Source organism: Mastacembelus armatus, chromosome 15, assembly GCF_900324485.2.
Source record: "Mastacembelus armatus chromosome 15, fMasArm1.2, whole genome shotgun sequence".
In the NCBI taxonomy this organism is placed as follows: Eukaryota; Metazoa; Chordata; class Actinopteri; order Synbranchiformes; family Mastacembelidae; genus Mastacembelus; species Mastacembelus armatus.
The window spans coordinates 9,029,397-9,043,806 of record NC_046647.1 but is presented as its reverse complement, the minus strand read 5'-3'; the positions used below and the strand labels follow the sequence as shown (position 1 = coordinate 9,043,806).

The 14,410-nt window shown below is 38.5% G+C and overlaps 2 protein-coding genes across 2 annotated transcripts; both read left to right on the top strand.

Moving 5' to 3' along the window:
- The first annotated feature begins 32 nt into the window (after positions 1–32).
- gpatch11 (G patch domain containing 11) lies at positions 33–2,129 on the top strand. The gene is made up of 8 exons (XM_026309568.1): positions 33–170; positions 276–502; positions 591–632; positions 723–843; positions 933–1,023; positions 1,217–1,324; positions 1,516–1,597; positions 1,725–2,129. The coding sequence occupies exons 1-8, from the start codon at positions 121–123 to the stop codon at positions 1,778–1,780; spliced, it is 777 nt and encodes a 258-aa protein (XP_026165353.1). The 5' UTR covers positions 33–120; the 3' UTR covers positions 1,781–2,129.
- A 3,604-nt stretch (positions 2,130–5,733) lies between these two features.
- On the top strand, positions 5,734–14,389 carry LOC113131943 (interferon-induced, double-stranded RNA-activated protein kinase-like). Its single transcript, XM_026309722.2, has 19 exons — positions 5,734–5,980; positions 7,711–7,828; positions 7,949–8,103; positions 8,185–8,308; positions 8,397–8,470; positions 8,609–8,737; positions 8,852–8,984; positions 10,045–10,088; positions 10,170–10,224; positions 10,551–10,579; positions 11,565–11,607; positions 11,698–11,774; positions 11,904–12,023; positions 12,122–12,250; positions 12,347–12,563; positions 12,645–12,788; positions 12,934–13,035; positions 13,373–13,435; positions 13,725–14,389. Exons 1-19 carry the CDS (start codon positions 5,874–5,876, stop codon positions 13,860–13,862), a joined length of 2,001 nt encoding a protein of 666 aa, XP_026165507.1. The 5' UTR covers positions 5,734–5,873; the 3' UTR covers positions 13,863–14,389.
- Positions 14,390–14,410: the final 21 nt, after the last annotated feature.

Here is a 14,410-nt window from a genome sequence, read left to right as displayed (position 1 = left end):
CTATGTAGCTACTCGGAATGTTTTATTGGACGGAACCAAACAGCAGGGAAGCAAATACGATAGTTTCAAGGCGCCGCACTTTTCCTTCTCTAAGTTGTTTTCGTTCTTTAACAGGGCAAAATGTCTGATGAGGACGAAGACTATATGTCTGACGCCTTTCTCAGTAAGATGTAAGCGTTCTGTGGTTTCTGTAATAATATAATCTCAGTATGTGTTTACAGACATCGATTTTTAGAGTACCTGTCACTGTTGTGTCTTTGTATGTCCTGCCTCAGGCAAGATGTAAAACCAGGTGTCAGCATGGTGAGACGAGTAAAAGAAGCAATGAAGAAGGAGGAACGGCAAAAGGAGAACAACGCCAAGAACCGCCAGAAAACCGTGAAGCAACAGGAGGAGGAGAGTCGAGAATCAGCTTTACAGAGCTCCATTAGCAGCCAGAACAAGGGGTTTGCACTTCTCCAGAAAATGGGCTACAGAGCTGGTCAAGGCCTCGGCAAAGAGGGCAAGTCTCTTCTTTAATGAATGATCTTATTTCTGATCTGCTTTACGTTTGTTAGTTGTATTAATGTTTGTTTTTGTTACTTCTTCAGGAGCAGGAAGGGTTGATCCAATTCCTCTAAATATCAAAACTGGTAAGCAGTATATTTTTAATGTGAATTTGGTAACAACATGTGCAGTTCGATCTGTGGTTAAGCATGTACTCTGTGTGTTTGCTGACTCAGACAGAGGTGGCATTGGAATGGAAGAGGTGAAGAAGAGAAAAGCTGAGGAGGAACTTGAACGCTATCAACAAAAAGTACGAGCCAAACAACGGAATGAGACCAAATCTCTGCAAGAATTTAGGTGACGTTTGCAGCTATGAGATTAGATCTCCTCCTGTAATGTCAGTGTTTTACAGCCAGTGTGTGTAATCTTGTGCTTTTTCATTATAGGTCGAGAGTCAGGACAGAGAGAGAGGAGCGAAAGATTGAAGGAGACCTCAGAAGGAGTCAGCGAGCCTGTGAGCAGCTTGACAGTCAGAAGGTTGGAAGACTTATGACAATAACACAGGCTCATCAGAACATCACAATACTAATGTTTTTGCACATCATCTGCAGTGATAATTAAATACATTAATTCAGAACAAATTCTAATAGTTCACTTTATGTCAGTATAAAAATAGCAGTTGAGGTTTTCTATGTGTGAACACTTTGGTTGAGATTCTTTTTCATTTCAGGGCATTACTGTTCCAAGAGAAGACTGGTATTGGCCTAAAGCAGACGCTGATGTCGAAGAAGATGGTCTTAAGGAGGAGGACGAAGAAGAAGACGCTGAGGAATTAACTGTTAGTATTTACATTGTGTGGTTCAATCATATTAATTTTTTATGTGACATAATATTTCATTATTTTTGTGGGCGGCCCGCTAACAACATGACGTACACAGTTAATATAGTGGCATGTATATGGTGCAATAAATGCTTGTAGGATTCCATTGTGATTAACTTCAAAGTGTATTTGGTGTGTCTATGTTACAGTCCTTTGACAAACTGCAAATTTTGACATCCTATTTGAGAGGCATACATTTCTACTGCATATGGTGTGGGACCACCTATAATGGTAAGTGTGATTCCAGTTTGGCTGTAGTTTTATTATTTTACTGGCTTTGTTGATATATACTCTATGTACATATATATATATATATATATATATATTTTTTTTTTCCTTCTTTTTTTTTTTTTTACAGACGAAGAGGACTTGTACTCTAACTGTCCAGGGGATACAGCAGCAGACCACGAATGATAAAATATGAGCAGCAGTTCCTACTAAAGAACATCAGATCTGGCTATGATAAGCACATAAGGCAATAACATAATATGATCTGAATTAGGGAAAAATTAACTGTTTATCATCTCATTACATTCTGCTGTCCATCTCTGGAAGGGCATTGCTGTTAATGTTTGTCAGTGGTGGTCCTGAATTTGTGTTTGCATTTAGAAATCCACTGGGAAACTGCATACCCTTTTCATATTTATATTTCGAAAAGATGTACTGTGTTGCTATTAAATGTTTTAAGATTTCTACATTTTTAGTTCATGTAGTGTTTTATTTTAGTTATTGTTTTATTTTATAAAAATCTGGTGTCATTGTATGTCAGTGTCATTAATCTTCTCACCAGAAATTGGATAGTACTGTCTCCAATGAGTGATGTAGAAGTACATTTACTGTCCTTTTAGTAGTTTGGACAGTTTATTGTTACCAATTTATCTGATTTCAAACTATTTGACCACTATGTAATCCATGATATCTCACACAAATTAATAAATAAATATAGGCCTGCCTTAATACAGAGCCTGCTCACAACAGCAAGACACAAGCCAACAGTGGAAACACAAGGCAGAAGAGGACCAGAGAAACACTGATGAGACTACTTTGAGAATTATACATTGAATTAGATTTTATTATATTTTATGTTACAAAAGCATACCATGAACTTTAATTATCAGTAGGGTTAATATTTTACTATATTGAAAAAAGTGTTGGTAAAACATTAACAATACGCAGTTAACTGAAAAGAAGAGGTGCCATGACATTTTGCTTTTTAATAAGGTAACAGCTTAAGAAATATTTATAGAGCCACATGTAATGAACCATGAACTGGCAAACCATAACTTTATCCATCAAATTATTTGCTGTTACATACAGAGATTTGTTTCACTCTATAGAGCTGCATTCACAAACCCATAGATCCATGTCCAGCATGCATAAGCTCATTCACACAGGATGGCCAAGGGTGGTGGGATATAGGAGTAACATAAACGTGCACATGCACTGGTCTCCCAAACAGCAAGTCTGTCTATCCTGTTTTTTCCACACAGAATTGGGCTGATGTGAAGTTAAAGTTAGCTTTTAACCAGACTAATAATGTGATATTAGTTTTGGCAGTGGTCCACTGGAGCAATATCCACAGCAGCAATTACATGAGAGGCAGGTTTTGAACTGAAGCAAACAAAAGAAAAAAAAGTCACCACAGGACTGGAGACTTAGCTAATGTTACCATTAACCACAAATTACATAACTAACTACTCAGCTAAGCCCTAGCATTAAGAATTAGTCAACTTTAGAACTTATTCCTGCTGTTTGGAAAAAAACAGCAGGAGAGAGACAACTTACCTATAGTTTGGGAGCTCCCTCTGGTGGAAGCTATTTGGCACAGGTCTATGGCCAGGGAAGAGCTGTTGGTCTGGACAGGTGTGGGGCCTGAAAAGTGAAACTGAAAATGGAAAAAAAAACATTGGTATTACACTTACATCAACAAAAATTTTGTATTTTTTCAGTATTAATACTATTTTAATGCCATTCTTTTCTTTTTCAGTACAAATGTTCAATTGTAATATATATTTTTTTTTCAATTCTGGTTTTGTTTTCAGTGCCAAGTACTGTTGTTCTGTGCCAAACTTGAAAGTCAGTGTTCTAGATCCACAGTATTCAGTTTTCAAATGATACTACTGCTTAACAGAGGTGATAAGGAAAGTCACCTCAAAATACAAGGTACCTGGAAATCTCCTCATATTTGGATTTTCATTAAAAAAAAGTTTTTGACATTTGCTTAAACTTACAACTGATTCCTATATAACAATGTAAAGTATATTACTGTACTGATTTTCAGAAAATTAAAGGTGCTTATAGGTAATTACCACAAAATATAGCTACAGCAGTTGCATTAAATGTATATCATTTTAAACAGCACCCTTTTAGGCTGGGCACACACATTTTATAATCTTAAACGATTTAAAGAACGTGGGAGACCACAGACATAAGAACAGTTTCAGATTATTTTTAATATTACAATGTTTAGACCGCACACACTGGATGATTCAACCAGACCGGGAGACCACACACTTTCCGACTGTAGTTGGCGAGTCCACAGACACGGTATTTAACAAACACTCGAGGGAATAAACGTGACGTCGGGACGTACGCCTTTTCATTGTCGGCTCTATTGTAGTAACGTTATTTCATGCGCAGTACGTGAAAGTGACGTTTTTCGGACTGCTCTCTCTCATTGGCTATTAAGGGCATTCCGTTGGACATCGAACATGTATCGAGGTTCCGACCTGTTGGGAAATAAATTTTACACATTTACTAACTTCATTTATAACTGTTTGGGAATAAAATCTTACTAATTTCACTTATAATATTGGGAAATAAATTTACATATTTACTTCTTTCATTTATTATATCATTACTCTTATAGACGTTTATACATTGTTACAAAGAGTTGTAAGACCAAATTGTGAGGATCAAGGGTTACAAACCTTGTCCCACTGTGTGAAGAAGCAATCAGATGTGAAGGAGTCTAACACATACACTCACACACGCACACACATACACTTACCTCACACATATACCCACATGTACACTACAACACACACGCACACACATACACTTACCTCACACATATACCCACATGTACACTACAACACACACGCACACACATACACAGGTGCTTACACGTATACTCACCCACATAAGTAGTTTAGGAGAATGACTAACTAAAATACTATATTTACATGTGTGTTGTGCAATGCCATAGAAATGCAAGAGAATAAATGTAAACAACTTGATGCTGGGTTAACCATCTAACTTTGTAATTACTAACATATGTGTTGTTCAGGGAAAGGTCACAGGGAGAGAAAGGTCACAGGAATAGTTTCTACAGTGTGTATGCATGATACTACAGATAAGATCAGCCTGCAGAAAGAGAGGCCCCATATGATACACTGTTGCTGAGGGGAGGCAAGGTGAAGTTGCCAGGCTGAGAGAGGCCCTGTATGATACACTGTTACAGAGGGAGAGGCAAGGTGTAGTTAGGGATGAGAGAATCATAAACTTCAAGGATGAGTTACCATATAAGGGGGGCTTATGTAAAAGGGATACAGAGGTACTAGGTACTGTGTCACAGAATGTTTTGTAGGATGAGGAGCAGCTCTGGACAAGAAGATAAGAAGAGGAGGATGGCAAAGTGCTGAGGGGTTGGGACCAACCCAGGGCACCAACAAGGGAAGGTGAAAGTCTAAACCAAAGCCCTCCCCACCTGTAGTCAACCAATGAGATGTGATTTTTGGCAACCTTATAATGTCATGTTTGTCCTTTGTTCATCATCTCTCTTCCTGTGAAGTTGGTTACAGCTAACTGCTTGCAGACTGTGATTTTCTGATCAGGAAGTGGGTCCTTGTACAAGCTTTGGAATTTCAATTAAATACTTTTAAGATCAATTAACCTCTCCTCCACTAATTCAGATAAACGAACACGCTGACAGACCCGATCAGGAGCAGTAAAATAATCGTGTTGACGCTGCACACTTGAGGATATTTAGACAGATAATCGGTCGCGACAAAAACCTGGAGTACAACGCCCCCACGCTCACTGGAGGGGGCAGTACAGGATTAAAATCATCTAGTGTGTGTCCAGAGTCCTTTTTGGGTGCTCCCAGCACCCGTAGCCTACCGTAATTGCAGGAAACGATATGTAACAATAGGGATTCAACGACTCTTAACTTAGAAAACATCAGTGTTGTACACTAATACTGTACCCATTGCTATATGTCGTCCACAGTGACAGGTTTTAGCTTCAACTTGATTAATGTCATAAAAATATAGTGGCCTGTATCTAAGGTTATCTGCGCTCAGCCACTATTGATATCCCCCACATAATATGAGCGCACCGTGTTATGTGACGTTTACCGAGGAAACGAAACTTAACCATGGTCAAAGTGAGCCCTGCCTTACGTGGAGCAGGAAACAGAGCTCAGATGAAACCCATTCTGAGCTTTGCGTTTTCTGATCGATTTCATGAAATTTGAATTTATATTCCGACTGCTGAATAGTTCAGAATGGCAATGGAAAATTACGTAGCTAGATTAAACGAGTATACACAGAAAACTAGCTCGCAGTTGAGATATGAGGACGTCGCATGCGTTGGCCCGGACCACATTAGAACGTAAGTTTAATTAATAGTCAGGTATAATTTACGTCCTGCAAAATCACGCACGAATGCGTGAGGAGAAAACATTAAGAGGACGAGCCCTGTTCAATGGGAGGAGATTTGTCCATCTAGGTGTACCCCGTCTCACAGCCTGTGGCTTCGGACAGTAGCCTATGTTATTAACAAAAACAGGATCCATGTGACAGTTTGGACCCCAGAGGTCTGAATGAATACTTCTGGGTTTGATTTTAATACATTTGCAAAAAGTGTCGAAAAACATGTTTTTGCTTTGTCTGGGTTATTTGGTGTAGAGGGGTCCATTTAAAATTAAATCAAGACAACTAAAAGATTAGGGGTTTAAATACTTTCTGACTATTGTATTTGTGTATTTACACAATTATCTGCCAACCTGCATATTTATTTTCTGTTTGTAGAAAAAACTATGCTTCTGTAAATTCAGGCCATTCTCTGTTCACCAAAGATTCCACAATTTTTTCTTGTGTCAAATATTATTATGTATAAAGTACTCATGAATAGAGGTCGATCGATACAGGAAAATCGGGGCAGCCGATAGCTGATATATGATGCCGAGTCTTTTGGCTGATTTGTTTGGTGGATTTCAATTTCCCCCCTTTATCTCACAAAGAATAAAAAGTGATTTCATTGCTTAAATTAAACATTTATGACTCTAAAATTGCCCGTAGGAGTGAGTGTGAGTGTGTGAGGTTGTCTGTCTTTGTGTGTCTCTATGTGGCCCTGCGACAGACTGGTGACCTGTCCAGGGTGTACCCCTGCCTTCCACCCGAGAGAGAGCTGGGATAGGCTCCAGCAGATCCCCGTGACCCTGAACAAGGAAAAAGCGGGTATAGAAGATGGATGGATGGAAATTAAACATTTATTGAGGCCGCCGTTTAATCAGCTCGGCGGATAGATCGGTCGACCTCTACTCATGAAACCAATGTAACGCTAAAAGCTGCAATGATATAAGTTACTATCAAAATTGGGTTGAGATATTATTTATTGTTTTTTGCATGTTGAAAATCAGTCTGCAAAACAAGCAATGGGAAAATGCTGAGGAATGTCAGTGTATACATGAGTGTGCTATGAGTGTAACACCATCAGCTCTAGTGTTTACATGAAAATGAATAGTTATACATAAATTACAAAATTCTTAACATGTAATAATGACTTTATATGAGCATCTCAACCCCTCTAGTTTCCTGATGAGGACCTGTGGGGATGCACCACTGTTAAGCCCTATATGGATTAGCAACATATGGGACAATTGTGAAATACAATTAGTCTCTCTGTGTCCATCACTAGGTCAGTGTGAGATCTGACAAACTCCAGCAGAAATTCAACTTCTGCCTAATCAAAATTATGAATGAGAGCATGAAAAACTGCCTTATAGCAACAACAGTCAACACTCATACAATTGAACATGTTCTAAATATTCTAACTGCATGTCTATCGATTGTGATGAAGTGTAAATAAAGCACAGCAATGCAGTACTATCAAGTTTAGCCACTTAGAGCAGCCTTGGAGAGCCAGATGTGCCACATTCTGCAACCTTCCCAAAACAGCAGCAGGAGGCTGCGTTGTAATAATAGATACAATGTGGTTCCTGAACCAGGACTGCGAGGGTGGTTGGAGTCAATAAGTTTACATTTGCAGATTCACATCTTTGTAACTCAACTTCATTCACATCATATTCATGGTTATTTTATTTTCTAATATCTTCTCAGATTTACCATAAGGGCAGTTGTGAATGATAAGGCATATCCTGATGGTGTAGGGAAGAACAAGAAGGAAGCCAAACAGAACGCAGCTAAAAATGCCCTGAGCGGTTTGTTTGAGGAATCTGTAAGATTTTTACACTTTTTTTATTTACCTCCTTTATGTGTCTGTTTTTGTTTTCCAAAGCAGAGAGCACCAATTTTTGGCATATGATGCCTCAATGTATATTTGTTGTTATCTTGACAGACAGAAAGCACAGCAGAACCCTCTTCTTCACCAGTTCATCAAACAAGAATCAGAAACATCAACTACACATGTTGGCTCAATGAGTACAGTCAGAAGAACAGGGTGACTATAAGGGCTGTGGAGTCAATAAAACTGGGACCCAGTAATCCTGTTCAGTAAGTTTCCACAATGCATCCAAATTCCTAGATATTGTATCACTAATAGAATTAATTAAATAAAGATTGTTATGATATTAGATGCTGTAGCTTTGTGGTTGGAGATAGGGAGTACCCAGCTGCCTCTGGGAAAACGAAGAAGGAAGCCAAAGAGGAAGCAGCAAAGCTTGTGTATAATGAGATACATGGCTGTAAAACCCCAGAGGTAAGGAGTAACACACTACTTTATATGTTACAAAGCTCACACTCCTATCAGTGAACCATATTAAAATCAGACTTTTTTTGTTTTCCAGACTAGAGATGACAAATACAATGGCACACCAAGTCCACAAAATGTGGAACTGAATCAAAATTTGTCAGACATCTGGTGAGCACCAACATTGGCAACGTACATTTTCACTTTGATTGTTATGATTTAAGATTCAAAGCATGTTTCCCTGTACAATTGATTCCATTTTGGTTCTTAAAGTTTTTGTTTAGTAACTGATTTGTGCTGGTATTACAGTGACAGGACAAAGAACTTGAGTGTACAAGAAACAAATTTCATTGGAATTATCAACCTCTACTGTCAGAAAACAAGCCGCTCCCATGCCTTCATTGAAGAGAGGAGATGTGGCCCAGCCCATAGCCACCAGTGAGTATGACTAAACCTTTCCAACACACAGCAGACATTCTGTGCTAACTAATGAATCATGAAACATTAACACAATAATTTCAGGTATTTCCTGTTTTTTAAAACCCAACACAGATTTTTCTACAAATTAGTGATCAACAACAAGGAGTACCCTGTGGGTGAGGGCAAGACTGTCAAGGAAGCCAAACAACATGCAGCTCAGCTGGCCTGTGCTGCTCTTCAAGAACAGCCAGAGTGGGACAGCAAGGTATTTAATATTTTCAGATCTTTTTATATTAAATATAGATTTATTTATTTATTTAAATCTAAAATGTCCATACTCTGGCCACCTATCACATCAAGGTACAGGCTTGTATATTTTTTCTGAGGCTTTTACTTAACTGTCAGTTTTCTGTTTCACCAAACCGTGGATGTTTTAATATCTATTAGCATAAAACATGCAAGTCCATCCATCATATATCCTGCTTAGTCCTCTTTAGGGTCACATGGATCTGCTGGAGCCTATCCCAGCTCTCTTTGGGTGAAAGGCAGGGGTACACCCTGGACAGGTCACCAGTCCATCACAGGGCCACATAGAGACAAACAACCTCACACACTCACACTCACTCCTATGGGCAATTTAGAGTCACCAATCAACCTGACATACATTTTTTTTCGACAGAGTACAACAGTGCTAACCACCAAACCTCTGTCCTATTGAAATGTCCTATGACACCCAAGCTTCAGCTTCCTCACAGATGGCACAGCATTTTCTCGTCAGATGTCCTGATACTTGAATGTATTCATCTTACCTTCCACACTTCCTGCAGATGTAACATTAGTTGTATTGAACTTTTTTTTTTTGTTTGATCTGCTAATTGCAAACAGTTGAAAGTTTGTACATTTCTCCAATACCCCTAGTTTGCAATGGGGGTTGAATAATTGAGTGAATTATTCAACCAAAAATCTGCAGTGCATGTTAAGGTAAAGAAGATCTAATTTAGAAGGAATAAAATTATCAAAATAACAAATCATTGGATCAGTTACGCAATGAACACAAAACATCTAATCTAATAATCAAATAGATCAGATTTTATCTATGGAAACATGATGAATTTTGATTGTATGTTTGATTGTAGTGATTTTGTAAAAACAAGCAGATGATGTAAAAAAAAAAAAACATAAAACAGGTTCCCAATTAGTCAAATATCACATTAATGTTATTATTAAAGTAATGCTGCACTCCTTGCCCAAAAGAATCAGTTACTAAAAAAACATGGTACAGTGTAACAGCTTAACACTTGCTTTGTGTTGCTTTGTGTTTTCAGATGACGTCCTCATCCGGAATGCTGTCCACACCAAGGAACACACCGTAAGGCACAGACTGAGCAGTACAGTACATGGAAAAGATACTGAAAATATTCTACTAATGTGTCTCCTTTTATTCTCCAAGGGAACCCTGTGACACACCTTTAAAAAGGGGGGACTTGAAACCTTCCAAAGATCAGGTTGGTTTGTTCCTATGCACTGCTCTGACATTGTTGTGGCTCATGGCTCATTTTCAGGATACGGCATGTTGCTTTAATTTCACTGTCGAGTAAAAGCAGTTTTTACAGTTTTCACAGAAAGTGACCGTAAGTGTGTGTAATTTCAGCCAATTTAGTGTAGGCCTCAACACGCCTCTTAATCAAATCACATATTTACTCTGTATTCTGTGCTTTTCTAGGTTCTTCAGACGTAAAAGAACACTTGACTCTATCCTTATATAATAAACATTAAATATGCACACGCTCACATATAATATGACCAAATTTTTCTATTTCCCATTATACAGGTAACACCTGATGTGAAGCCAAGAATAAGGTAGGCCTTCATTTGAGACCTACTATAAAGCCACAGTACCTACAGTCCAGACAGTAAGCTGTTACACTTTTTGCTCATATTTGACCAAAGTTCATTGAGAATCATTTCTATGATTTTACGTATCAGGGCATCGTAAAAAAAGTTAAATACACCAACACACAACATGACTTACAACACATGACATGTGTCACGGTGTCATTATTTATGCTTGTGCAATCTTTTTCTAATTGTACTGACTTTAACATTTAACATGCTAACTGAGGCCTGTAGAGTCCTAGATGTGCCTCTTTTTTACAATGTTTTTTACAATGTCTCTGAGCTATGCATTTTGTGACCTTGGGGTGAAATTGGTGAAACATTGACTCCTGGGAAGATGGGTGACTGTATGGAATATTTTCCACTTGTCAATCCTTTTTCTCACTGTAGAATGATGGATTTTTTCCTCCATGGCTTTGTTTTAACACACATCTGAGTGCTCCAGACCAACAAACTGCCAAAACCTCGATGTGGTGGTCACACTTACTGATGATCAATTTATCAAGTGCAATTGATCAACAACACCCTGGCTGCTAATTACCTTCCTATCTCCTATGGAAGCAGTAGAAGTGCATGGCTTATTCTTTATTGAACAATGGCACGGTGCAATATGTTGTGTTGTTCTTCATCTGAGGTTGTATATACCTAATTTTTAGACCTGGTAAGGAGCAGGTGATTTTTTTTATTATGTAGTATATAAAACAATAGAGCTGAAAAATGTTGTCTTTCTTTTTCACATGACTGAGGGTTGTGGTGGAGTTCTCTGTCAGTATGAAGAATAAAGATGTGGCCATTCAAGTGAACATTCAAATGAAACAAAGCAATAAAAATAGGTATCAAAGGTAGCCTCTGTGCTAAGGTCAGCATTCTAGAAAGCAGGTGTACACAGAAAAACTAGAATATGGAGAACTGATTATTATTAATGATTAAGTTGTTCTTGTCTTGTTAGACTTGCAGCAAATTTCCAGAATGCCCTCAGAAACAGCAAAGAGGTAAACTGGAAGTACAGTAATAATGTTTATGTTGTTGGCTTTTGTTTAACATTTGAATATCCACATCGTAACTTTATTTCCTCCATTAAGGATATCCCCAACTTCACTGACAAGAATACAAAGAATAGTCCAAGTCTGAAAAAATCACCCCAGCCAGTAATCTCAAGGTACGGAAAACTAAAACAATGAATTAGAATGAATTAATAGTATGTTTCAGTATTTCTGTGGCCTTTAGTTGTGTTGTCTATTCATATGTAGTCAGGAAGGCGTCTTCGTATTTGTGGTGATCTCAGCAGGTTTACGTCAGAATTTGACTGCATTGAGCGCCTCGGCACCGGAGCCTTTGGTCGTGTTTTCAAGGCAAGACAAAAACTGCCAGAGAAGTATTATGCTATAAAGGTCGTCCGCTACAAAGAGTAAGTCACATATTAAATTAGGAAAGGTTTCAGATGCAGTGCAAAAGAAGTTGAATTTCTATTACCTGACCTATGCTCTTGTCCTCTGTTGTCCTCAGAAAAGCTCTACGAGAGGTGGGGGCATTATCAGACCTCCATCACCCCAATATTATTCGATACTACGCATGTTGGATGGAGGATACAGGATACCAATGGGACAGTGCAGCAGACACTTCTACTACTTCCCAGTAAGAGTCATTCAATTACAAAATTTCTTACTGTGCATTGTTTACTAAACATGAAGTTATGTCATTTCATCATTTTTTCTTTTATAACTTTTCTAGATCTTCTGGTAATTCAGCTTCAAAGTACCTCTACATTCAGATGGAGCTGTGTGACACCAAAACACTCAGAGTGTGGATAGATGAGAAAAACACTCAGAATGTGAAGAAATCTCTGCGCAACTCCAAGAGAAGAGAAGAAAGTCTCATCATTGCTCAGCAGATAGTCAGTGGAGTCGAGTACATTCACTCGAAAATGCTCATCCACAGAGACCTGAAGGTGAGAGGAAGTGGATAAAATCAGCATTTATTACATCATATCATGAAGCTACATGTTTGTTTATTGGTGTGCTCTGATTAGCCTGCAAATATCATGTTTGGGCGAGAAGGAGAAGTGAAGATTGGGGATTTTGGTCTGGTCACTGCTGAGAATGACGACGATGCTGAGAACTTGTTGGAGAGAACAGTGTACAAAGGAACCCCATCCTACATGGCTCCTGAGCAGGTGAGATGGTCTACACTAACTTTATATTCATGTGGATTATTAAACAGTGGCTGTCAAAAATGTACGCAGCGGACATCTTAAGAACGAGTGATGCTCGCAGAGCTAAGCAACCTTTTCTGAATACCGTGTTCTCGTTTCATTACAGAAGAGCAGGAGCACCTATGACCGAAAAGTGGACATATTTGCTTTGGGGTTGATATATTTTGAACTTCTTTGGAACCTGTCAGCTGGTGCTGAAAGGAAACCAGTGAGTTGTTAACAGACACATGCCAAAGTCATAATATATAGAGTTCGTTACAGATAACAGGTGTGTATTGATTTTCAGATTTCAGAATATCATTTTTCACAACAGATATTTTGGCTGTCAGAAAGAACAGTGGAAGACACTTACTGATCCTTGTGTGTACTGTTAGCTCATATTGTACATTTTATTTGTTATGCACAGCAAATGGACTTTGAAATAGAATTCAACCACTATCATTTGTTATTATTTCCGCCTGTGACATGTCAAAATGCTTTCTGTGAAAAAGGCAGTTACACGTTCTTCTCCCTCACATGTTCTTTAATCACTGCATGAATTTCAGATTTGGGATGATGCCAGACAACAGCAATTTCCTCAAGGATTTTCTTACCACTTTCCCCAAGAGGTACATCACTTTTCTTTCAGTTTACTTGATACATGAAACAGCATTTTCACACAGTGGCAGTAACTTTGAGGGTTTGCACTGTTATTCAGTTGGTTCATCTGCGGAGACTGTTGATATGTGTACGTGTAGCAGTGCTCGCAAGATTGTATCGTTTGAAGAAAAGATTTATTTTGTCAGGATGTCCCGGTAGAGTCATTGTGAGGGACAACACATTTGTGTGGAGCCTCAGACACATGGGCAGCTTTTATTGTTACTGTGGACATCACAATAGCTATTCTCTGTGTTGCAGAAACAAATTATAAAGACAATGCTGCGTGTGAAGCCAGAAGACCGACCTGAGGCAAGCAAAATAAAGACAGACCTGGATGAGTTTGCACGTTCACTTATGACCCTTACAACTATGCATCAAGACAGAAAGACCGTCTGATTATACAGGGGAACACTGAAACAACAGACAAAATGACCATGATTATGAATTATGAACTGTAATAACTATTATGTGGATATTTTGAATGCTAAGTGAAGTCTTTTTTAAATGTTGAACTGATATGACGTTATTTATCATGATCATGCTGTTAATTTGGTACAGTACTTGAGGGAAATCATCACATACACACATGCATTTTACAATCGGTGCATGTAACATTCATTTAAAATCATGTCCTAGCTGTGTATTGACTTTGTTAACTGACACTGAAATAATGTATTCTTTGCTGGAAATGGTTAAATGTGCTGCACTGGCTAAGTGGTGTTACATTACACCCTTTGCTATAAGAACAGGCAAACCTGAAGAAGGATCCAGTGTGTAACACTACAGGTGGCTGTGCATTTGCAGCTCCAGACATAAAAAAGGGTTATATCAAAATGAACATCAGATTTTCTGGACATGGGGCTGCTGGCAGTGTTATTGGCGCAGCAGTTGGTTAAGGCATTAAACCATGAAATGTCTCCTCACATGTGACTGATTCTGTTCTG